This window comes from Monodon monoceros, unplaced genomic scaffold (assembly GCF_005190385.1).
Source record: "Monodon monoceros isolate NGI ecotype Baffin Bay Population unplaced genomic scaffold, NGI_Narwhal_1 Super_Scaffold_2, whole genome shotgun sequence".
Taxonomy (NCBI): Eukaryota; Metazoa; Chordata; class Mammalia; order Artiodactyla; family Monodontidae; genus Monodon; species Monodon monoceros.
This window is the reverse complement of record NW_021703776.1, coordinates 82,215,266-82,241,909: the sequence shown is the minus strand read 5'-3', so window position 1 is coordinate 82,241,909 and position 26,644 is coordinate 82,215,266. Positions and strand designations below refer to the sequence as shown.

The 26,644-nt window shown below is 39.5% G+C and overlaps 1 protein-coding gene across 4 annotated transcripts in view; it reads right to left on the bottom strand.

Moving 5' to 3' along the window:
• AHCYL2 (adenosylhomocysteinase like 2) overlaps positions 1 to 24,100 on the bottom strand; it is a 172,627-nt gene extending 148,527 nt beyond the window's left edge. For 2 of the 4 annotated variants that reach the window (XM_029233038.1, XM_029233037.1), the window contains exon 1: positions 23,707 to 24,081. In XM_029233038.1, coding sequence (XP_029088871.1) covers positions 23,707 to 24,069 — 363 coding nt within the window. In that variant the 5' untranslated portion in view covers positions 24,070 to 24,081. Of the gene's footprint in view, positions 1 to 23,706 lie in introns of all 4 variants that reach the window. The other 2 variants (XM_029233039.1, XM_029233043.1) reach the window with 2 other exon arrangements.
• Between the last annotated feature and the right edge of the window lie 2,544 nt (positions 24,101 to 26,644).

Here is a 26,644-nt window from a genome sequence, read left to right as displayed (position 1 = left end):
AAAAGAAGGAAAAAAAAAAAGAAAATACACAAGAGAATGCCTTGGCTTGTCTGAAGGGAGATAAAAAAATTCCCTTAACAAGATTAGGAGGGAGCTTCCCTGGTGGCGCAGTGGTTGAGAGTCCGCCTGCCGATTCAGGGGACACGGGTTCGTGGCCCGGTCCGGGAGGATCCCACATGCCGCAGAGCATCTGGGCCCGTGAGCCACGGCCGCTGGGCCTGCGCGTCCGGAGCCTGTGCTCCTCAACGGGAGAGGCCACAGCAGTGAGAGGCCCGCGTACCGCAAAAAAAAAAAAAATTAGGAGGAAAGGTTAACATAAATCTTAACATAATCCTGGTCTTAACATAAATCTCAAGACCAGGCTTGAGATTTATGTTAACACTGATAGCCAGGAAACAGTTTTGGCAAAGGCCTAGAAAATGTATAGGCCTTGCCATGCTAAGCTCCCTGCAAATATATTTTGGACTCCCACTGCAAAGAATTCATTGAACTTTTTTAAAAAAGAGAGAAACAAATAATGATTACCCCAGAATTCTGACAATAAGCAAATATGCCCCTGAAATCCTTCTTAGAGAAAATTTACTTGTTTTCACAGAATCCCTTACCCAAAATTTAGTCCACAGCCTCCACAAGATTATTTATCATGGACGAAGGAAAATCTTAAAAGTCTTCTCCACGAATATTTATTTAAAAAAAAAAAAGCTTTAGCAATCATTAAGCAGGTAACCTAACTTGTTCCATCTTCCAGAAACATACTTGGATTAGAAAAAATAATAAAGTAAAGATAAAAATCAACTCTTAAATAAGTGAGTGAATTGTGTGTTTATGTATTTATATACTTAACTCATGGCTAAGCTTTAGAATGAAAGTTATAAGGTCTCTGTTTACATCTGTCTGTAAGTTTTTATATGTTTACATGTGTGTAATGTATACATATTTTTCTACCTCCAGATGGTATTACCAATTTATAAAATCCAAAGGAGCTCTATTCAAACTGGCCTAGAGATTCCAAAACTCTCAAAAATATAGAAAGTAATCCAAATGCTCTTTTCAAATTAATGTGATCTGAGATAATCTTTGGTTTAAAAAAAATGCTAATTTAAAATTTGGGGTTTAATAAAAACATGTATATTTTCAGAGTTGTCAGTATTAAAATACAGATAGATACACAGTTTTTCCTACCTAGGAAATAGCTTACTAGTCAAGAAGCTAATCCTATCCCTACTAGATGTTTAGGGTTATAAAACTATAAATCCAACCTAAAAGCAAAATGTACAATAAAAGTGAATTTTTAAAAATTAATTAATTTATTTATTTTGGCTGTGCCGGGTCTTAGTTGAGGCATGCGGGATATTTGTTGAGGCAGGCATGTGGGATCTAGTTCCCTGACTAGGGATTGGACCCAGGTGCCCTGCATTGGGAGTGTGGAGTCTTACCCACTGGACCACCAGGGAAGTCCCAAAGTGAATTTCTTGATGTATGTCAAGCATGGCAGAAATAAAAAAAGCTATGTTTTACTTTTCAGATTCCTTGCTTTTGGTTTTTTTTGTTTTGTTTTGTTTTATGGCCACGTCATGAGGCTTGTGGGGTTTTAGTTCCCTGACTAGGGATTGAACCCAGGTCCTCAGCAGTGAGAGCGTGTAGTCCTAACCGCTGGACCGCCAGGGAATTCCCCTTGCTTCTGTGATTTTCTTTTGATATTTGCCTGATTCAAGAAGAAAAAAATAACTTACAATGATGGCTAGCTTTCTTTAACATCTCATGAAATTATGCTTAAAAAATTCATAATTTTTAAATTACTGTTAAAATAAGTAAGGATAATTGTTAAAAACAAGTACATAGGACTTCCCTGGTGGCACAGTGGTTAAGAATCCACCTGCCAATGCAGGGGACATGGGTTCAATCCCTGGTCCGGGAAGATCCCATATGCCACGGAGCAACTAAGCCCTTGCACCACAACCACTGAGCCTTGCTCTAGAACTTGCGAGCCACAACTACTGAGCCCAAGTGCCACAACTACTGAAGCCCGTGCTCCTACAGCCTGTTCTCCGAAGCAAGAGAAGCCACTGCAATGAGAAGCCCGCGCACCACAACGAAGAGTAGCCCCAGCTCGTCGCAAACTAGAGAAAGCCCGTGCGCAGCAATGAAGACCCAAGGCAGCCATAAATAAATAAATAAATTTATTTATTTTAAAAAATAAAATAAAATAAAAATGAGTAAATTAAATAAATCTAAGTGGGATAAAAATTTATAAAGGAACCTTTTAACACTAAATATGTTTTATAACATGTTTACTTAAAAACAGTTTCCAAAATCTTTTTGGTAACTTGAAGGCTTAAATCTATATATACTAAGTTAAATGACAGATATTCATTGAATATTTAGGACTAGCTCCAAATAAGGTAAAATGCTGAAATATTAATTGCTAAATACAAGTTAATCTACTTCTGGCTTAATTTTTACAGAAAGATAAAAAAATATTTGGTTCTGTTAGTAAACGTGTCCTTTATCACACTGAAAAACTATATTATGAGGAAACAGAATACACCTATAAAAAATGTGAGATATGGTATATTAATAAAATTTGCTAATCTGCTACAGAATGCTGGTATGTGACAGTCAATTCATTATCTACTTCCTAGTTTTCTCAGTAAAAGAAAGGTTACTAATGCTTAAAAATTATAATGAATATACGTAAATGAAACTACTAGGAATAATGAGTTTTAAAAAACTCTATGCAAGAAAAGTAAGATGTGTTTTTAATTTTTTTTTAATTTTATTTATTTTGGGCTGCGTGCGGGCCTTCTCTAGCTACGGTGCGCAGGCTTCTCATTGCGGTGGCTTCTCCCGCTGTGGAACACAGGCTCCAGGGCACGCGGGCTTCAGTAGTTATGACTCGCGGGCTCTAGAGTATAGGCTCAGTAGTTGTGGTGCACAGGCTCAGTTACTCCATGGCATGTGGGATCTTCCCCAACCAGGGATCGAACCCGGGTCCTCTGCATTGGCAGGCGGATTCTTAACCACTGCACCACCAGGTAAGTCCAAGATGTGTTTTTGATAAGGAAAAGTATGAAGTATGAAGGATGTGTTTTTGCTAGGGGAAAAGAGAGTTTTGTCTTAAACTAGAATGACTGGTTGTTCCAGAATAAGAAAAATGAACTAAAAAACTAAATGAACATTTTAAAATGTGTAGAAAGTTTGTGGAAAAGGAATTTTATGTGTGCTCAAACTGCTAAGATTGAAAGGACTTATTTACAAGTTAAAAATAAAAGATGAGCCTTAATATCAAAAGTATACTAATGCAAAACTAGAATGACAAAGTTTTAGTGGATTACTGTCTGCTCTTATTAAGAAACTGTAAGGTTTTTCTTTACCTTTAAGTAATCTGCCTAAGAAACAAAGATTTTATATCTTATCAAGATAATGTCCTGTATTTCATGTTATCTTTATCAGGTCTTTGATTACTCAAAAAAAAGTCTTCACAGTACTGAATGAGCTAAAATTTTTTCTTTTTTTTTTTTCTTTTACAGCTATATTACTTCCTATATTTGCCTTTAAAATCCTTTATTATCACTTTGGTTAAATGGATAACTAAGTATTGTATCATACTGACCTCGGACCCTATATAATCAAATATTCAAACCTTTTGAGATTTTTGACAAACTTCCTAAAATCAAATTCTAAATGAAGTCTTTTTAATCTCAAACTAGAGTCCCGAAGGCTCCTGGAAAATCAAAGGATTTGTTCTTTTACCTTGTAAAAAGAAATGTTAAAAACTAAAAATAATTTCATTTATTTGATACATTATGTTGCATGGAAAATGCTGTCAAATAAAAACGGATGCTTAAGCTTACCTAGGTTATATTTTTAATGGGTAAATGTTAATAATATAGGTATTCCAGAAATTGAATGAAGTTCATAGAAATCTGTCAATATCTTCATTGTCTTATTATTATGTCAAAATGTTGTATGCCATAGAAATATCCAGATTTCCTTATCAAATGAACTTTCATCAAATCTTTAACCTCAATGATTTTAAATTTTTTGTTATGCACAGAGAGTTTTACTCAGATTCTTCTCTGAAAATGTTTGAAACTGCTAATCCAAGATCAAGCAAAACACAAATTAATCACATGGGACTGAACGAACTGATAAAGAAGGATTTTGACTTTTTATGGCCTTCTTGTTTGAAATTTTGCTGGCTCTTTAATGTTCTACTTTCCAGATATAGGGAACTCCTTTCCCTTTTCTCTTAAACTATCTATAACTTACAGCAATCTAATAGATTATACCTTGGTAAACTAAAATGTAACATTTATATTTTCTCCTACCTGATTCCTCCAAATTTGGAACACTTTTAAGTGTTCTTATTTTCATGGCAATATAGTTATTTTAATAAGTTAAATAAGAATCTGTTCTCCTTGTAACAGGACACAAGATGCATAATATCAGATACGATTAGACAGCTTCATGAAACTAAGGCTGACTATATGGTGCCAATGCTTACAAAGCCCTCTTGGAAAACCCAGGCTGGAACCTGGCACACAGATTTCTCAGGCTCACAGGTAAGTAAGGAAGGTCACTTCCTGCCAGGCCCATGTGAATGACAAATGTTGCCTGCCAAATCAGTAAACAAAGGATGTTGCAGCCATCAAGCCACAACAGCCACCGCCCCCACACCCAACAGTGAGCCCTGAGGGAACTCAGGATGGAGACAATACCCCCTCACCAAGCCCTCAGCCATTATCGCCACCCCCAATGGTGCACCCAGAAAGGACTCAGGAGGGAAAGAACAAGATACTGGCCCTAGATAGCTAAGGTACATATCAAAGGAATGATTTCAATGAGCTCAAACTCTTGCATCTTCCCATACACAGAAGAATGCTAAATTCATTAACTGGAGATAACTGGTTTCCTTTAATTAATGGTAATCTTTTGATGTTCCGCTACCTGGTCTTTGTTGCAAAAACCCCTCCGTATCCTGGCTCCTCCCTTACCTCTTCTTCAGAGCAGTCCCTCAGAGCTGAGAGACTGTCTTCTGGGCTTGAAGTCCTCATAAAGTCTCCTGAATAAAACATAATTCTCAACTTTTAGGTCAAACATTTTTTTTCCAGTCAACATCCAAGAACCTACCAACCACCAGCTAACATCATACTTAATAGTAAAAGACTAAATACTTTTCCTTTAAGATTGGGAACAAGGCAAAGATGTCAGCTCTCACCATTTCTACTAGAGGCTCTAGGAAGTGCAATTGGCAAGAATAAGAAATTAAAGGCATACACATTGGAAAAGAAGTAAAGAGGTCATTTGTAGATGACATGATCCTGTATGTAGAAAATTTAAAGAATCTCCAAAAACCGACTAGAGTAATAAGCAAGTTTAGCAAGGCTGCAGGATACAAGATTGACATACGAGTATCAATTCCACTAGTAGGTATATATCCAAATTTCAGTTGGATATATACCAAATTGAAAACAGGGATTCAAATAGATCTTTATATACCCATGTTCATAGCAATATTAATCATAATAGCCAAAAAGGAGAAACAGCACAAACGTCCATCAACGGAGGAAAGATAAACAAAATATGGTATATAGATACAATGGAATATTGTTCAGCATTAAAAAGGAATGAAGGTAATTCCATGACAGTCCAATGGTTAGGACTCCGCGCTTTCACTGCCGAGGGCATGGGTTCAATCCCTGGTTGGGGAACTAAGATCCTGCAAGCCGCGTGGTGCAGCCAAATAAATAAATAAAATTAAAAATTAAAAAAAGAATGACAATGCTAAAAATAAAAAAAGGAATGGGGGCTTCCCTGGCGGCGCAGTGGTTGAGAGTCCACCTGCCGATGCAGGGAACACGGGTTCGTGCCCTGGTCTGGGAGGATCCCACATGCCGCGGAGCGGCTGGGCCTGTGAGCCATGGCCGTTGAGCCTGCGCGCCCGAGCCTGTGCTCTGCAACGGGAGAGGCCACAACAGTGAGAGGCCTGCGTAAAGCAAAAAAAAAAAAACAAAAGGAATGAAATTCTGGTATATGATACAACATGGATGGATCTGAAAAACATTATACCAAGTGAAATAAGCTAGATACTAAAGGATAAATACTGTATTACTCCACTTATGTGAAGTACCCAAAGGAAAATTCATAGAGACAGGGGCTAGGAAGAGGAGGGAAAGGGGAGTTATTTAAGGGTACAGAGTTTTTCTTGGGGATGATAAAGTTTGGGGTATAGATAGTAGGGACAGTTATAGAACATTGTGAATGTACTTAATGCCAATGAATTGGACACTTTAAAATGGTTAAAATGAGGGAATTCCCTGGTGGTTCACTGGTTAGGACTTGGCACTTTCACTGCCGTGGCCCCGGGTTCAATCCCTGCTCAGGGAACTACAATTGCGAGAGCTGAGCGTTGCGTGTCCAAAAATAAATAAATAAATAAATATTTAAAAATAAATTGGTTAAAATGATAAATGTGTATATTTTACCACAGTAAAAAGAAAGTCAATTGTATTTCTATATACTAGTAATAAACAATCTGAAATAAAATAAAATGATTTCACTCATAATAGCATCTAAAAAAAATACTTATAAATAAATTTAACAAAAGGAGTGCTAAGCCTGTACACTGTAAAGTACAAAACGTTCCTAAGAGCAATTAGTGAATAGCTAAAAAAAATGGAGAGATGTTTCACATTTATGGGTTGGAAGGCTCAATATCACTACGATGAGAATTCTCCCAAAAATGACTTATAGATTCAACACAATCCCTATTGAAATCCTGGCAAGCTTTTTCATAGAAAATGACAAGCTTATCCTAAAACTTATATGAAAATTTAAAGGACCTACAAAAGCCAAAATAATTTTGAAAAAGAAGAACAAAATAGGAGCATTTATACTACCCAATTCCAGTACTTACTATAAAGCTACAGTAATCAAGAAAGTATAGCATTGGCATCAAGATAAATAAGCAAATCATTGGAACAGAATATAGAGTCTAGAAATAGACCCACATATCTACAAACAACTAATTTTCAACAATGGTGTCAAGACAGTTCAACAGGGAAAGCACAGTCTTTTCAACCAATGGAACTGGGACAACTGTATATCCATATGAAGGAAAAAAGATTAGGCCCATATCTCACCCCATACGATAAAATCAACCCAGAACAGACAGACCTAAATATAAAATCTAAAACTATAAAACCATTAGAAGAAAACAAAATATTTTTGTGACCTTGAGTTACTGATTTCTTAGACATAACACCAAAAGCACATTTCTTAAAAAAGGATTAAATTGGACTCCATCAAAATTAAAAACATTAGCTCTTCAAAATAAATCATTAGGAAAATGAAAAGACAAGCCACAGACTAGGAGAAAATATTTACAAATCTTGTACCTGATAAAGGACTTGTATTCAGAATATAGAAAGAATTCTTGCAACTTAATAATAAGAAAACAACCCAATTTAAAAATGGGCAAACGATCTGAATAGATTTCATCAAAGTAGATATACAAATGGTTAAGAAGGACATGAAAGATGCTCAATGTCACTAGCCATGGAGAAATGCAAACTCAAACCATAACGAGATAGCACTACATAACCACTAAAATGGCTATAATCAAAAAGACTGATAATGCCAAGTGTTAGAAAGGATGTAGAACAACAAGGTCATACTGTATAGCACAGGGAACTATATTCAACATTCTGTGACAAATCATAATGGAAAGGAATATGAAAAAGAATATACATATATATGTATAACTGAGTCACTTTGCTGTACAGAAGAAATTAACCCAACATTGTAAATCAACTATACTTCAATAAAATTTAAAAAAAAAAAAAGGATGTAGAGAAACCAAAACACATACATTGCTGGTAGGAACGTAACATCATACAAACACTTCGGAAAAGTTACCATTTTCTTAAAAAGTTAAACTTAACACATAACCCATCAACTCTACTCTTAGATAGCCGCCTAAGAGAAATTAAAATATATGTCCACACAGACTTCTCCATGATTGTTCACAGCAGCATTATTCAAAACAGCCAAAACTTGGAAACAATCCAAACGCCCATCAATGAGTAAAATGATAAATAAAATGTGGTATAGCTATACAATGGAATGCCATTCAGTAATAAAAAGGTAAACTACTGATATATAATTGAACCTCAAAAACTTTATGCTAAGTGAAAAAGCTAGATACAAAAGACCATATACTGTATGATTCATTTACATGAAATTTCCAGTAGAGGCAAATCTATGGACAGAGAAAGAAAATGAATGATTACCTGGGGTGGAGAGTGGGAGCAAGGATTGACTGCAAATGAGTAAAAGGGATTTTGGGGGGAAAGAAAACTGCTCTTAAACTAGACTGTGATGGCAACTTTTTAAGACATTTCATACCCATTAGGGTAGCTATTATAATAACTAAATAAGTAAATAAATGATATTGAGGATGTTAAAAAATTAGAACCTTTGTACATTGCTGGTAGGAGTGTAAAATGGTGTAGCTGCTATGGAAAACAGTATGGCAGTTCCTCAAAAAATTAGAAATAGAATTAAGACATGATCCAGCAGTTCTACTTCTAGGTATATACCCAAAGAATTGAATACAAGGACTCATAAAGGTATTTGTACACCAATGTTTATAACAGCATTATTCACAACAGCCAAAAGGTAGAAGCAACCCAGCGTTCATCAATGAATGAATGGTTAAACAAAATGTGGTATATACATACACTGGAATATTATTCAACCTTAAAAAAGAATAAAATTATGACACAAGCTTCAACGTGGATGAACCTTGAAGACATTACGCTAAGTGAATTAGCCAGACACAAAAGGGCAAATACTATATGATTCCACTTATATAAGGTACCTAGAATAGTCAAATTCATAAAGACAAAGTGGAATGGTGGTTGCTACAGACTGGCAGGAGAGGGGAACGGGGAGTTATTCTTTAATGGGCATAATGAAGTTTCAGTTTGGGAAGATGAAAAAAGTCCTGGAAGTGAGCGGTGGTGATAGTTTCACAACAATGTGAATACACTTAATGCTGCCGAAGTATATAACTTTAAAATGATTAAAGTGGTAAATTTTATGTTTTACATATCTTTTGCCATAGTGAAAATAAAACCTCTACAGATATACTTATTAATAGTCATTGAACTGAATATACAATGGGTGAATTTTACCCTATGTAAATTTTGCCTCAATAAAGCTGTTAAAAATATTAAAGAATACATTAGGAGGAACTTATCCAAGCAAACATCAAGAGTTATTATAAAGTTATAGTAATTAAAAAAAAGTGTGGTACTGGTAAAGAGATCAACAAAGAGACCACCCAGAACAGAATGGATACAGAGCATATGACAGAAAGTGGCAACATATATCAATGGGGAAAGGATAGACTTAGTCAACAAACAGGGCTGAGACAATTGGTTATCCATATGGAAAAATAAAATAAAATAGATCACTATCTCACACCATAAACAAAAATAAATTCCACACAGATTAAAGACTAAATTGTGAAAAAACAAAATTAAACATGTTAGAAGGCTATATAGAAGAGTATATGACCTCAAGATAGGGAAAAGTTTCTAAAACAAGACTCAAAAAGGACAAACTACACCGAGGGGAAAAAAAACTGATTGACTTTACATTAAAAAATATAACTTCTATATGAAAGTCGTAAGTTAAAAAAAAAGCAAGACAGACTGGAAGATACTTGCAACACATACATCTGATAAAGGATTAGAATGAATATATTTAAAGAACTTTTACAGGGACTTCCCTGGTGGTCCAATGGCTGAGACTCCGCGCTCCCAATGCAGGGGGCCTGGGTTCGATCCCTGGTCAGGGAACTACATCCCACGTGCCGCAACAAAGAGTTTGCATGCCACAACAAAGATCCCGCATGTGGCAACTAAGACTCGGTGCAGCCAAATAAATAAATAAATATTTTTAAAATAAATAAATAATTTTTACAATCAATAATAAAAGCCAATGAGATCCCAAAAGAAAAATGGGAAAGGATATGAATACAGACCACAATTTACAAAGAAGGAAATCCAAATGGACTACAAACATATTAAAAGATGCTCAGTCTCACTTTATCCAAGGAAATACAAATTAAAACAGCAGAGATACCATTTCACAACTACCAGACCTTGGTAGTTCAATTGAACAAAAGTTCAATGCCTGACAACTGCACATATTAGTAAGAATTCAGAAAACAGGAATTAATAAAACCAATTTAGAAAGCAATTTGGGAGTATCTGGTAAAGTTGACATACCTTAAGCAATTTTGCTTATAGGGATATATCCTAGAGAAACGCTCAAAAGGAACTGTGCATAAGGAAACACGATTAAGGATGTTCACTCCAGAAAAAAAAAAAGAGGAAACATTAGAGGGGAATGGGTAAAAAGTGGTATATTCATACAATGAAGTACTACACAGTAGTTAAAATTAATCAACAGAAAATCTACACGTTTCAGACTGGTTAAAACTCAAAGTTGAGTGAAAAAAGTAGGTTGCAGAATAATATCTGCTCTATAAAACCACTTATATTAAGTTTATAAACAAGCAAAATAATGCTATATATCATTTACTGATATACAATTGATACTGGTAAACAATATGTAGCAAAAGTATTAAAACATGAAGGGGAATTATAAACAGTAAAGTTTGAAGAGCAGTTACCTCTGTGTTGGGAGAAAGAGAAAGAAAGAAAGGAAGGAAATAAACAGAGAAGGGGTACAAAGAGTTTTCCATTTTATCTACAGTATTTTATATCTTAAAAAACATCTACAGGGCTTCCCTGATGGCACAGTAAAGAATCCACCTGCCAATGCAGGGGACACGGGTTCAAGCCCTGGTCCGGGAAGATCCCACATGCCGTGGAGCAACTAAGCCTGTGTGCCACACTACTGAGCCTGCACTCTAGAACCTGCAAGCCACAACTACTGAAGCCTGTGCTCCTAGAGCCCGTGCTCCTCAACAAGAGAAGCCACCGCAATGAGAAGCCCGTGCACCGCAACGAAGAGTAGCCCCCGCTCACCGCAACTAGAGAAAGCCCGCGCGAAGTAACGAAGACCCAACGCAGCCAAAAATAAAATAAATAATTTTTTTTTAAAAAAAACCATCTACAGAAAATTTTGCAAAATGCTAACATATGTTAAATTGGGCAGTGACTACAATTTTCTCTGTACTCTTCCATATGCTTGGGAGAAACAATTTTTTTAACAGGCTTTTGGTCAAATGAATACATATACACGTTACCAGGGAGCAAGAGAAAAATATTTATCTCCTTTTAGAACCTACATTTATAAAACTATTCTACTAATGTCTCTCTGGTGCCTTACTCCCTCAGTGTGATAGAAACTTTTAAGTATTTAGGCACAAACATGCTGTACAGTCGAGTCTCTTTTTCCCTAACAAGATACTTCTCTCCAAGATGCTACCCAAGCCAAATCCCTGGGTATGTGGATACCAATGATCTATCAACCAACACAGTGTGCAACCCCCAGCCCACATCCATATAGTTTTTAAATCCTTTAACTTACAACTAAATTATTCCCCTGAGTCACTCTTAAGCTTCATCACAGATCTTTATGCAAACCTATACCATGAATGATCCAACAGGTTAAACACCCCCAAATTACATCTCTTTCTAGTTTTAACATAATTTTCCCTCTCCACTCTACATTCTTCAATCCCACAGAGGACTTAGTGTGAGTCTTCTACATAGGTACAGTGTTTCTAGATCTTCCAATTCTGGGCAGAATTATGTGACTCAGATAGCATCCAGGGGCACTGAGCATGGAACTCCGCTTAACCAGCAATCTAGCATACAAGCTCCTGAGAGAAAAAGAATAACTTTCCATCCAAGCATGATGAGTACATTAAGCTGAAAATGATGCCCAGGAACAAGCAGTTCCAGAAATAGGAATTCAAATAAAACTTTATAGCATTCACTGTTCTGCAGACCTGGTGGCAGCCCATCTATTTTTGCTTCATTTTCTGGCTCAGATAAAAGTACCTTAGCGAGTATACTCATCCCTTCTCCTCAAAATAACTATGGAGAACACTACTCAAGTCCTATGAAAATCTGAGTTTTACACATTACCTGTTGTGTGTGTGTGTGTGTGTGTGTGTGTGTCTGTGTGTCTGTGTGTGTGTATGTGTGTGTGTGTATCTCTGTATAGGACCGGGCCTCAGGGTGATGTGAGTCTGGGTGGGGTGTCTCTGTGGGTATAAGTCCAGGACTCTGTGGAGACGCTCTCTGTGGGTGTGTGTGTGTCTGTGTCTGGCAGGACGAGGAGGGGGGCAGTGTCTGGGTGGAGGGGTCTTGAGGGGTTCTGTGTAAGTGGGGGAATCTCTGTTTATGTTTGTCTTTGTATATCTGTGCCCGTCTATGCTTCTGTCTCTGTGTCTATTAAATATTTCATTACAAGCCTTAAAATGATTTATTATAAATTTCTACCCTTCCACAAAACCCTAAAATGATTTTCTTGCCTCTCTACTCTGAGATTTCATAAAAGAGAAACATTAAATAAGCCAACTGCTAAGCCAACATTATTCAACAATGAGTAAAAATTTAAGGTTCTGGTGGGTATGCACTAGTACAGAACCAATTGCCTGAGACTGTGCATTTCTAACAAGATCAAAGGTGATGCCAATGCTTCTGATCATAGACTGGTTTGTGTAGCAAGGACCCAGAAGATTCCAAACTTAAGAAACTGTCTTTATGAGTAGACTTCCCATGTAGACTTTCTGAAGTCTCCTGACAGACATGTATTTCAGATTAGCTTGAAAGTTCTGTTCTGACCATAAATTAGAAGATACCATTTTGTTTGTTCTGACCATAAATTAGAAGATACCATTTTGTTTAAACCAGTCTCTTGTGAGTCTGGTTTGAATGAACCAGTCCTAAGAGGTGAATGAACTCTAAATGTACTAAAAATGTGAATTTCTGGATTTGTAAAGCTGGAACATGGAAACCTCACAAAGCTTCTGCTACACTGTGAAGCTTCCTGGGTGGACAACCAACCCATTTTCCTAAGGTGATATACCTCCATTTCAATGCTGACCTCCACAAACTGCAACAATTCCTGCTTCCAGCAGTGCTCATACTAGACTAGATTGTACTTGTTTATTTTCCTATCCACATTCCCTACCCTCTTCTTGAGGGCAAGAATGTTATTTTGATTTAGTAACCCTACCACTTAGCAGTGTTCAGCACACAACACATAAGTGGTTTTTGCACAAAAGAAGTTCAGAATGTACTGGGGGAGATTATTTAACAAGCATCCGGAAGGATAATCTTTTCTCTCTCACAGAAACAACAGACATGAATGTAGTAAAAATTCCTTAAAAAAACTGTTAAGAAGCACAAGTTAAAGAGGAAAAAAAAAGAGAACAAACCCAAGCAAGTATAATACTAAATTTTATTTGGGGCCAAATAGAGCTATCTAACATTCCAAATAGTCCCTATCTTATATTACAAACAAAAATAAATTCCAGATGGACTGAAGACCAAAAGATAATAAACACAACCATGAAAACAGCTGAAGAAAATATAAAAGAACTTGTTTATAAACCTGGGGTAGGAAAGGCCATTCTGAGACACAAAATGTTTAAGTCATAAAAGAAAAAAATGGCCAATCTGACTACATAAAAACTTTTAATATAAACAAACTTACAAGTCAACAAGAAATAGAGTAGAAAAAATATTTGTAACATATACACAAAGAATTAATACCCAGGGACTTCCCTGGGGTCCAGTGGTTAAGACTCCGTGCTTCCACTGTAGGGGGCGTGGGTTCGATCCCTGGCTGGGGACTAAGATCCCGCGTGCTGTGTGGCACGGCCAACAACAACAACAAAAGAATTAATATCCAGAAAGTATAAAGAATTCCTACAAGCCAACATGAAAAAGGCAAGTCAATAGGAGGGCAGAGATCTTCATCTATTTTGCTGAACGCCCAGCACATATTGGCACATAGTAATCCCTCAATAAATATTTGTTAATGAATAAATATGAACAGATAATTACAAGGAATATAAATTACCAATCTATTCATGAAAATATTCTCAGCCTCACTATAAGCAGAAAAAATACTACTAAAAACAATAGTAAATGCCTTAAAAAAAAGGCATCTTTACACCTTTATGTCTTTTTTTCTTATAAAAGATGTAAAAATATCCAGTATTGGTGAAGGTGTAGTAAAAGGGTTATCTTGTATATAGTTAGTGGATGTATAAAATGGTACTACATTTTTGAAGGCAACATGATATTATGTATTAAGCTTAAAATGTGGATATCTTTCAACTCCAAAATTCTACTTTTAGGTATCTATCCTAGAGAAACACTTATACATGTACACGAAAAGAATGCATACAGATAGCTACTATAGCATATAAAAATTAAGTTAAATGTGCATGAACAGAATAGTTTAATAAACAACAATGGTATAGACTTTGGAAATCAACTCAGCAGTCAAAAAGTATGAGATACATATATATGTAATGATATATAAAAAGCTCCAAGACATTCTGTTAAGTGGAAAAAGCAACCTGCAAAACAATGTGTATATATATATATATATATATATATATATATATATATACATAAAATGTGCTTTTATTTATGTACAAGTTATTATAAAACTACCAGTTTCTCTATGTACAATATGAATGTAAAGTTGAAAAAGATAAGTTGATAGCAGAGGTCTCTGGGGAGGGGAACAAGACTGGCTGAGGGCCAAGGAAAGAGTTTCCTTCATTAGACTGAATTATTTCACAAGAATACATTCAAGCACTACTTGTGTAATTAAAAACAACTTTTTTTAAAAAAAGGGAAAAAATAATGTGAATACCATTTTACTGATATGAAGAAAACAAGAAGAACATATTTTGAGGATTAGACAGGAGACAAAAATTCCATTTTTGACATTAGTTCTGAAGTCCAACTGCAAGTAGGGAGTTGTACACACAAGATTGGCATTCAGAAGAGGGGTCCTGGCTAAAGAAATAATCTGGGGAGTTGTTGGTATGTAGATGATACTTAAAGGCACAGGAATGCTGTGGATGACTTAGGGAGAAAACACAATGGAAAGAGCAGAGCGCCCAGGATCAAGGAGAAAGAACCCATAAAGAAGACTGAGAAGGAGCAGCTGGGGAAATAAGAGGAAAACAAGTAAAGAGGAGGGTAATGGAAGCCAAGAGAGGAGAGTGTTTTGGTAAGAAATTGGTGTCAAATGCTGCCAAGAGGTCTGATATGATGAGGGATGAAAAAACAGATAGCCATGTGAGAATCTGATGGACATTATTAGCTTCAGCAAGAGGGCGTCGTGTGGGTCAGAGTATTAGAGTAGGAGTGGGTTAAAGAGTGTGGGAAGACAAAAGGTGTATATAGCATACACTGAAAACTCCTTTAAGAAACTTAGCTACACTAGGGAGTAGAAAGAAAGGACAGTAGCAGAAAGGAGATATGGAGGTTAGAGGACAGGGTTTTCAAAACGGGAGAGATTAGAGCAAAGAAATCTATAGAAAAGGCTCTAATATAAAGAGGAAATAACCAAAGGAAGAAGTTATTTAAGAAGACTGGAGGGACTTCCCTGGTGGCACAGTGGATAAGAATTCACCTGGCAATGCAGGGGACATGGGTTCTATCCCTGGTCTGGGAAGATCCCACATGCCGCGGAGCAACTAAGCCCTCGTGCCACAACTACTTAGCCCGCACGCCTAGAGCCCGTGCTGCACAAGAGAAGCCACCGCAAGGAGAAGCCCTCGCACCACAACGAAGAGTAGCCCCTGCTCACCACAACTAGAGAAAGCCCACAAGCAGCCACGAAGACCCAACGCAGCCAAAAATAAATAACATTAAATCTTAAAAAAAAAAAGAAGACTGGAGAACGTGATTAGAACACTCGTGGAGGGACTGGCCTTTGACAGAATGAAGGACACATCTTCCCCTATCATAACATGAGGGAAAGAGAAAAAGATGAACCCCAGATGGAGGTAGGTTTGTAGATTTGGGAGGTACAAAGATGAAGGAATTCCCTTTTGGTGGTTTCTGTTTTTATAACAAGTATAAGGCATATCACTAGTTTAAAAAGAACACGTGTGAAATTAGAAGTAAAAGGATACAGTATGAAATAATCATTTGCAGTGAGTGTGAAAGTAACCTTACTAGAAAATGTAGAACATTACGAGGCAGCGATGATCAAGCATATGAGGTTGACGACTATGAATTTATAGTGACATCGATCTACCTGGTTTTCTGATTTTCTCTAGCAACTCTCAGCTCCGTAGATGCAGGCAACTAAAAACGCAAGTGGTTAGGTTCAACCAGTGCGTCACTCAGAGTTCCATGAACAGCAGAAGTCAACTCTGGCTGAGTTGGACAGAAAAAGAATTTGCAGAAAGGACATGAGGTAGCTTTCAGGGCTACACAGTTAAAAACACCACCACAGAATGGGCTTGGAAAAGATGTCATGTTTGCTTATGCCAAGCAGGAGATGCTGCAGCTTGGGCTGCACCATTGTAGTTCAGGACAACGGGTGCCAGGTGCCACTGTTGCCGCTGTAACTTGATCTTGCTGCTAGAGGCTGATGCTACAAGAAGATTTACTGATAATGAAGGGGCAAGCTGCAGAGAACACAGTGGAAAGGTTTGGGATGATTGGACTGGCTGAGAGGATGAGGAGAGTGTTAAGGGAATGAGTATTAGGAAGACAATGGTTGACTAGGCGTCAGGTAGTGACTGAGGTAAACAGGGATGTGAGGCCTCCCCTTGGAAGAGGGTAGACCCTGGAATCCAACAGGTTGCAGAATAGTCTCAGCAGCCTAGGTGCAACAACTTAAGCAAATTTCACATGGGCATTTAATCAGAAAAGTAAGGGGTTGGCAGTGCGGCAAAGCCTCTCACTGTTGCTGTGGGCAGTGTTTCACCTCACTGATCCCAAAGGCATCAAAGACTGGCAAAGCCTTGGGCAAGTTAATTACTCTCTTTGGGCCTATATTTTCTAATCTATAAAATAAAGATAATAGTATTCATCTGATAAAGTTGCTATGAGGATTAAATGAGATGAGATATATAGAGGCCTAGAAGAGAGTAAGTATTCAGTAAACGGTAGCCATAAATGAAGTTATAACTGAAGCTGAGAAAAGAGTTTCCAAGAAAAGGTAGTCAACAATATCAAATCAAATCTTTTAGAATGATCAGAAGGGTTCACACTGGAGCACTGCAGGAGATAAATCTGTAGGGAAGATGAAGCCAGTTTAAGTCTCAGCTTGCTTAACTTTCAATGACAGCTTTGCAGTATTCAGAAAGGCTTTAAGGAAAAGCCTGACTTAGAGAAACTCAACTAGCAGCTCTAGAACCTCTATCCCCTTCCTTAATATAAGTTCTGAGATAAAGAAGACTGGAGGGACTTCCCTGGTGGCACAGTGGATAAGAATCAGGTGCCCCAAACCAATCCATTTCTATTGAAATACCCTTAAAAAAAAAAAAATAGGAAATCACCAGCTATTAATGCAGTGTCCAAGAGGGAAAATGGCTAACTGAATTGCTGCACAATATAGATGGGGAAGAGGGAACTGAAAATCATACACATCATATGGCTTAAGTTATTTAATTTAATCAAAGTAGTTTTACTTGGAACCATTACAGAAGAAATTTCACTCCACTGCTTTCTCCTCTGCTCAGCTCTCACCAAATCTCGGGCCATAGGTCATTCAGACTATAAAAGCTTCTCCAAATTCCATAGAAACCTGATCAATCTAACTAAACCTCTTATTGGAGGAGTGGAATTTCAGCTCCTCTAATTGTGCATACCACCTGAACACGATGGCAGGCGGGTGGATCGGGGCAGCTGCCAAGATTTACTCTTCTCCCATCCACCTCAGTTGTACCTCTCTGAATTATTTAAACAAGGACTACCAAGAAAGAATGAAGTCTGAATGAAGATCCCAACAAATCTCTTCCTTTTTTTTTTCTTTTACTGTGGGGGAGGAGAACACTTTCAAGGAAATGATATAATAAAGAAACTCACTCTCCCTTTTCATGAACTATCCATTTCTTCTATTAACTGGACACTAAGGACCAAAGTCATCTTCCTCAGGACATTAAATACACAACTGCAACTTCAGCTGTGAGCAACCTCCTAAAACAGCTCTTAACGTTCAATCTTTCCCAGGAAGAAGAGAATTCAGAAATTATACAAAATAAGGGCTGCCTTCTCAGAAAATTCATAAATATTCACATAAATAAATGGTAAGACCATTAAATAAGCTCAATAAATTAAAAACCGCCTGTTAGTGAAATAACAGAAACATCCACAAAAATATACAGATTAAGATTTGAAAGGTTTAAGCTAAACTTTGAACAGAGAAATACTTCAATTGAAAAGCAATGGAGGGACTTCCCTGGTGGTCCAGTGGGTAAGACTCTGCATTCTCAATTCAGGGAGCCCAGGTTTGATCCCTGGTCAGGGAACTAGATCCCGCATGACACAACTAAAGATCCCACATGCCACAGTGAAGATCCCGCGTGCTGTAACTAAGACCCAGCACAGCCAAATAAATAAATATTTAAATTTTTTTAAAAAAGAAAGAAAAGCAATGGAGGGACTTCCCTGGCGGTCCAGTGGTTAAGACTCCACACTTCCAATGTAAGAGGTGCAGGTTCGATCCCTGGTCAGGGAAATAAGATCCCACATGCCGCTGGGCCAAAAAAAAGGAGAAAGAAAAGCAATGGAGTTTGTGCATGAGAGTCAAACAGATTAGAGTTCTGTTAGCTCACATCACAGTTACTAAACGTGTAACCTTGAGACAAATTCCTTAATCTCTCCAACCCTCGGTTTCCTCAATAAAACAAGGATAACACTACCTATTTCTGAGAGCTCTTAAAAGGCTTAAATAAAATAGTATATGTAAAGCTCTAATACAATGCCTGGGACACAGCAGGAATACATAATAATATGCTTCCCCTTCTAATTTTCAAAATGTTTAACTAGAGATTGATTCATAAGAGAAGGTGGGTCTTTCCTTTTTTTTTTTTTTTATCTTTCTTAGCAGTACGCGGGCCTCTCACTGCTGTGGCCTCTCCCGTTGTGGAGCACAGGCTCCGGATGCGCAGGCTCAGTGGCTATGGCTCACGGGCCTAGCCGCTCCGCGGCATGTGGGATCTTCCCGGACCGGGGCACGAACCCATGTCCCCTGCATCGGCAGGCAGACTCTCAACCACTGCACCACCAGGGAAGCCCGAGAAGGTGGGTCTTAAAGAACAAGGAAAACTGTTAGCTGGACAGGTACTCCTGATTTATTTATAACTTTAAAAATAAGAATATATCTCTCAAATTATCACTAAATTACTAATGTGAAAATGCATCATTGATCTTGAAATGCTTTTTTATATACATATAAGATCCTCTTCTCCCTCTCTCATAATTCTACAATTCTCTGAGATTCTACATTTGTACAATTTTTTCCCATCCTCTTCCTAAAGCCCTGACTCAGACCCTCCTTACTTTGGATTTAGGATGACCTAAGTCTTAAACCAGAAAGACATAAGTTAGAGTTCACTGAGTATTCTGACAGACTTCTGGGAGAAAGCCAGAACCCAGCAACTAAGAAGTTAGAATCAGTGTGGCATAATAAAAAGGACATGGGCTTCGGAAACAGACCAAGATTTAAAACAGGGGTTTTAAGTCCTACCTTTGCCACTTTCTAGATGTATAACCTTGGTCAAGGCACTTTACCGTCTCTGGACCTCATTTCCTTATCTGTGAAATGGAGATAATGCCACTTATATATCTCATTGTGTAGCTGTCAGGATTAGAAAAACGCCAATAACATATAAAGGGCCAATTAATGGTAATTGTTATTACGGTCAATCTGCCAAGTGCCTTACTGAACATTTTGCAAGGCTATACTTTCCTAACTGGCAAAAGGAGTAATACTGCTTCCCCATTCCCATGACTATATCCAAAAGGTTCCATTTTAGTAGTCCATAATTAACCAAATAAAGAACTTAAAGAATTCAGGGCAAGAAAGCACTAGCATGGCTCAACTCATTCTCTGCTGACAGCAACAAAGCCAGCGCAAGGTGGATTCATATGCCAAAAAAAAAAGGAATCTGCTTGAGCATGGTCATTACTGATATTGACGTAAGCACAAACTAGTTGTGGTTCTTAGGCTCACAGCCTTATTGTCAGAAAGTTTTAACTTTTCTGAAATAAATCCTCTCCTGCCTTGTTTTCCCTGCTGTGCTGTGACATTCCTATTACCCCGTTTGCAAGAACACAGGGAAGAAATCCTCTCAACTATTGCAACTGCATTCACTGTGGACTTTATCTTCCTATTTCACAAATCACTTCTTACAGAGATTTTTGGTTTGTTGAGTTCATTTATGAAGAAAAACATTATATACAAATATATGATAGCCACGGTGACAAGATCTGGTCCCCAGGGCACCACAAATTACAGGATGGAGGTAGATGCCAAGGATAAGATGGGACTGAGTAACCTGCACACCATATGTTCATTCTTATTAAATGCTGCACTTGGAAAGTCTGGCTCTTATGAAAAGCTTATTTCCCTTGTGTGACTGAACAGAATAACAGTACTAAGAAAACTGATGACAGATACACCAATGGAGTAAGGGAAACCATCAATGGAAATATGCTTAAGATAAACAAGCTTGTATGTGACAGTTACAAAATAAAAGCAACGATCACCAATTACATAGCCAAAGGTAGCTATTTCAATCCTAAGTACCTCCAGTCCCTCCCTACACTAAAATAAAAGCAGAAGGGAGTCAAGGTCAGAATGATTATTTAAATAAATTAAAAATCAAGAAAGGCTTAACAAATCAAAATATCACACTGCAGTCCCTTGGGGAGGTGACTTTCAACTTGAAGAAAGAAGGTAAGTCTCATACACTTGTTTTAATTTAGCTAATTCGATGTCAAGAAAGTTAAAGATTCTGTCCCCCAAAAGTAGCTCAGCAATGCCTGTAGTTGTGTCATACAGCTGCATCCTCGCTCGGAGCTTCGCTTGCTTAATTTCCAGTACAGAAGTTGTTTTTTGGTTGCAATTAACATTGTAAGGCAAGCTCAGCCCTGTCTTCCATAGCCTTGAGGCTGCTGAGTAAATCTAGAATCATGGGACCTACATTTTGATGCTGGAAAAACAGGAAGAATGTGGTTCAGCAACAAGGAAAATGGTCAAGAAACACATCTAGAATTAGGAAAAACAGACTGATGCTGGCCTGTGATTTTTTCACTGCTTTATATAGAATATATTGAATAGTATGCACCATTTTAAAGGAAGCCATAGTGGTGCACTTAAGCCACGATGGGAGGAAGAAAAAAATAAAATCAATTCTTAATGATTGCTGTAACTTCTTAAGCCCTCACTATCTGTGCCAAGTTCAATGCTAAGCCCTCTACAAATATTTCTAATCCTCAATCGTATTAGTAACCTCACTTTATAAAGGAGAAAACTAAGATTTAGAGAATTTGGAAATTACCCAAAAGCTAGTTAGTGGGGGTACTAGGATTCAAACCCAGATCTGCTTGACTGTAAATCCCATGTTCTAAAGGCAATTTGAGCCCGCGGGCCACACAAAAAGACAGCACATGCTGCAACGAAGATCCCACGTGCCGCAACTAAGACCCGATGCAGCCAAATAAATAAAAATAAATATTAAGAAAAAAAAAAAAAGGCAATTTGTTGGGGAGTTCCCTGGCAGTCCAGTGGTTAGGACTCCACGCTTTCACTGCTGTGGCCCCAGGTTCAATTCCTGGTCAGGGAACTAAGATCCCGCAAGCTTCATGACAAGGCCAAAAAAATAAACCAAGGCAATTTGTTAAACACTCTTACCCTCAAGAGACCTAATCAAAATACAGATTTTACACAAAAAGACCCTTAATCACTGGATTTGGCCAAAGTTATAAAGCACCTCAACTAGTTACAAATACATTTCAGATTTCCAGACTCAAATCTAGGTAGTACCAGCACTGGTGCCTGTGCTGCCTCTCTTTCCTCCTATAATTCCCCCCAGAGAAGTTTCATAATGCAAATGAGAAAGACACTGTCCTAAAGCATCACTAAACAAATTCCTTCAGTCTCGCCTCTGATGTTATCACCTATATTTGGGTAATTAAAATGGAAGGGTTCTCTGCTTCATACCTTAATAATGAGGCTATTACAACCAAAGTTAGGCTGGATACAAGGTTCCAACTCAGCTGAATCCTGCACAGTGAAACCAATGCAGACTTCACATCACTTCCTTGCTGTTCTGATAAAGCAATTAAAAATAATTCACAAGGGGACTTCCCTGGTGGCCAGTGGTTAAGAATCTGCCTGCCAATACAGGGGACACGGGTTCGAGTCCTGGTCCGGGAAGATCCCATATGCCCAGGAGCAACTAAGCCCGTGCACCACAACTACTGAGCCTGCGCCCTAGAGCCCACGAGCCACAACTACTGAAGCCCGTGCTCCGCAACAAAATAAGCCACCGCAATGAGAAGCCCGCGCACCGCAATGAAGAGTAGCCCCCGCTCGCCGCAACTAGAGAAAGCCCGCGTACAGCGACAAAGACCCAACACAGACAAAAATAAATAAATTAAATAAACAGATTTTTAAAAATCATTCACAAAGTAAAAAAACCTATAAATTACTGTGTTCACATTATACCTCGGAAATTAAAATGATAATCCCTTTTCATACGATCCACATCTCTGTTTTTGCAATATTTGCCCTTTTTCTTCCGTACTGATTTGCTTTATGAGAGGACAGACACACCACAGATAGCCATTGTAAGGGTAATACTGGGAATATCAAACATCTAGGCACACCTACTCCTTGGTGTTCTGAGGCTACGGCCTCTTCAAAACTATATCTGAAAGAAGCTGACAGCTGAGACAGAAAACCCCACAGTGATCGCCTTTCCCAAAAGTAGAAGCATTTCTTCCTAACACTTTCAGATCATAATAAAAGAACCAATAAAACAATCATTATCTTCATACACAGTCTAATAATCTTGGTGACCAACTACTGAGCAGAGAGGACAAACCTCTGAAGAGAAAACAGTGAAGAGAATCTCTCCATTACCCTTCTACACTCAGAGAAGATGTAAGGATATTGCAGTATCTGGAATGAAGGGCACGGCATCAATACTGCTCGATGGAAGCGCTTAGCCACAGAAAGGCAGAAAATCATCATCTGTACAGAAACCAGACAATTGAGGATCTCAGTGCGAGGTAACTACTCCTTATAGAAAAGATCTCCAAATAGAAAAGCTCTTTCCACCCTTATTGCTGTATGAACTCTCACAAGCAGTAAGCTTTTACTACACCATCGGGGTCTTCTTCCCGATAGTCTGGAAAATACACACGGGAGTATGCTGGGAGTACAGAGAGGGGTAATACTATTCCAAGGAGCAGGGGACAGCGCTACCTCCATGTTATTCCCAGCTACTAAGTACAGCCGTACCAACGGGAGTCTTCGCTCCCCAGCACTGGGGCCCGGGTGGGAACATCTCTGAGAGAGCGGGTTTACGGGGAAAAGGGATCTCTCTGCTCCTACGATCAGAAGGGAGGGCCTTGAGGGTGGTGCCGCAGCGTCGAGAGGATCTGCGGTTCCCCCTCCCACCCTCGCTCTCCGAAAGAGGCAGCCCGGCCCCAATACCTTCTTGACCGTGCGCGGCGCCTCGGTGACGGTGCCGTCGGGGCTGACCAGGGCCTCGCCGCCGTCGCGGTGCCTCTGATGCTGGTGATGAGGGTCGCTCCGCTTCATGGCCGACGCCTGAGGCACTTTCCCAGCGGCTGGGCTGAGAGCCGCAGCGGGCCCCGATCCCGGGCCAGGGGCCGGGGGCCGCTCCGCCACGGGAGCTGGAGCTTCAGGGTCCCCGCCGCCCGCTGGGGGGGCCATGGCGCTCACGGCCGCCGTGCTCAGTCCCAGCTGCGGCTCCGCCTCGGAGGGGCTCAGGTCCTTCAGCTCCACCTCACGCACCTTCGCGGCAGCCGCTGCTGACACGACCTGCACCGACATCACCGCCTCCACTGCAACCGCCGGCTCAGACTCCAGCCCCTCCTCGGCCCCGCCTCCCGCCTCCCTTCCCCATCCCTCCCCCATTCCCCCAATCCTCCCCTCCATCGCCTCCGCTCCCACCCCCTTCCTCTGCCCGCCCGCCAGCCAGCCCCCACCTCTCCCCCACCGCCCCGCCCCGCCCCGCCCCGACCTGGTTCGCTCGCGCGCGTGGAGCCACGGAACCTGTAGTGCGCTTACTCTGGGCCGCACGAGGCGAAAAGATAGTGGGACCTCAGCCCCCGACCACCACTGCGCGCCGCCAAGGGCTGGGCGCACGATGCCCCCTGGGAGTTGTAGTCCCAATCCCTCTTCCTCCAGCAAGCGGGATTCTGTAGTAGAGATGGAGTGCTAGTGCCGGTGACTAACGGAAAGGAGTGACAACGGGTGGCACGACATGAGGAAGAGAAAGTCTCCAGAGGAGTTGCGGCTTCCGGGGAACGAACGCTAGAAACCCTAGGGTTGGGAAGGTGGGGGAGGAATGACTTTCTACCCTAACATTGTAAATTGCCTCCGAGTGTGCAAGTCTAAGATCACGTGAGCAGGCATTTAAAGGAAAAGAGGTGTCACGTGGGGAGAGCGCCGACTTACGGCTTAAAGTGACTTGATTTTTCTGCCTCAATGAAATCGGGACCCTAACAGCTTTCCGAACTTTAATGGCTCTGTTTTTAGAAGGAATAAATTAGGACCTTGCCTACTGTGGTGATTTCTAGAACATTCTGATCTTGGAATTTAACATCAGTCCAAAAAAAGAAGTTAGGTATCACTAGGTCAAAATTTCAAGGCTAAAGAATTACACGTTGGGGACTTCCCTCGTGGCACAGTGGTTAAGAATCCGCCTGCCAGTGTAAGGGACGTGGGTTCGACCCCTGGTCCGGGAAGATACCACATGCTGTGGAGCGACTAAGCCCGTGGGCCACAACTACTGAGCCTGCGCTCTAGAGCCGGAGAGCCACAACTACTGAAGCCTGAGCACCTAGAGCCCCTGCTCGCCCCAACTAGAGAAAGCCCGTGCGCAGCAACGAAGACCCAATGCAGCCTAAATAAATTGAATTAAATTTTTTAAAAATTACATGTTGCCTTAAACAGGGCCAGTTCTTTTGCCCTGTTAATTAATTCCCTCTTTATTATTATTATTATTATTTTGCCCCTCCACACAGCTTGCGGCGTCTTAGTTCCCCGATCAGGGAGTGAACCCTTGGCAGTGAAAGCACGGAGTCCTAACCACCGGACGTCAAGGGAATTCCTGCCCTGTTAATTCTAATAGATGTCCAACCCAAGTTCGTGTGCCAGTGGCACAATGAAGTCAAGTAAACCAAAATGTCAAAGTTTGGAGCAGAGAAAAGTTTACTGCAGGGTGCCAAGCGGAACAAGCAACTAGTGCTCAAAAAGCCCGACCTCCCCGATAGACAAAATTTAGGGCTGCAGGATGTGTGACTTAATTCTGATTGGTCGGTGGTGAAGTAACAGGGTGATGTCTCCGGAATCTCAACCTTCTGGTTCCAACCAGTCTAGGGTACCCATGCTTGTGGTCACATGCATGTAGTCACTATCCTCCATATGGGTAGGGGTCTTAGTTTCTGTAGAACTCAAAGATACCTATCAGGTTGTTATCTATATCCCTTCAGGAGGAATTGGAACTATGTCCTGTGACTCTGTTGTCCTATTAATGCTTGAGCCTGCTCTTTGGAATTTGGGGAGGACCTAGGAGATTAAAACCTTTTTTTTTTTTTCTTTACTACAAACAAGAAACAGGCGACACGGAGGAGCACCCGAGAGGGCACTCAGACTCTTGCTCGGTTTCAGGGAGATAATATGAAATTCAGGTAAGTGTATCAGCAGAGAAGAATATTAACTAAAATATGAATAGTGATTTCTTTAAGTGATGGGATTTGGGGTGAGGTTTTTTTTTTTTACTTTGTACTTTTCTGTATTATTTTAAAATTTTAAATTTATTTTAAAAGGTGTAAACCTGAAGACTTGTATGGCAGTTTTATTTTTAATTATGAAAAGTTATCTGATACTAATGTCCAACAACAGAGGAATGGTTACAACCTTTAAAATTAAGTTGGCCAAGAACTTTTTTTAATGATGAAGGGAAATAAATGCTTACGATAAAATAATAAGCTAAAAAGCAGGAAACAGAATTGCACATTCTATTAGATTTTAACTATGTAAATAATACTTGAAAAAAGCAATACATTAAAATACAATTGACTCTGGGTGACAGATTATGGGGTAGGTCATTTCTTCTCCGTTCTCAGAGAAACTGAGGCAAAGGGGATCTTACAGTTTATGGTTGTTCAGAGAGTAAGTGATTGCCCTGACAACCCCAGAAGGCCACTGGACATCTAGTCTTTGGATCAACTATTTTTCCCCTGGCAAGAAGGAGAGGGAGAAATCACCTGCCTTGATCTCCTTCCCTGTGCTACTGCTATCTTGGAAATCTGTTCCTTTGTGGAGTTGTCCTACACTGAATGGAATCTTTTGTATCCTGGCCTTCAAAAACTTGTGCCTAACACTGTGAGTTGGAAGGCAT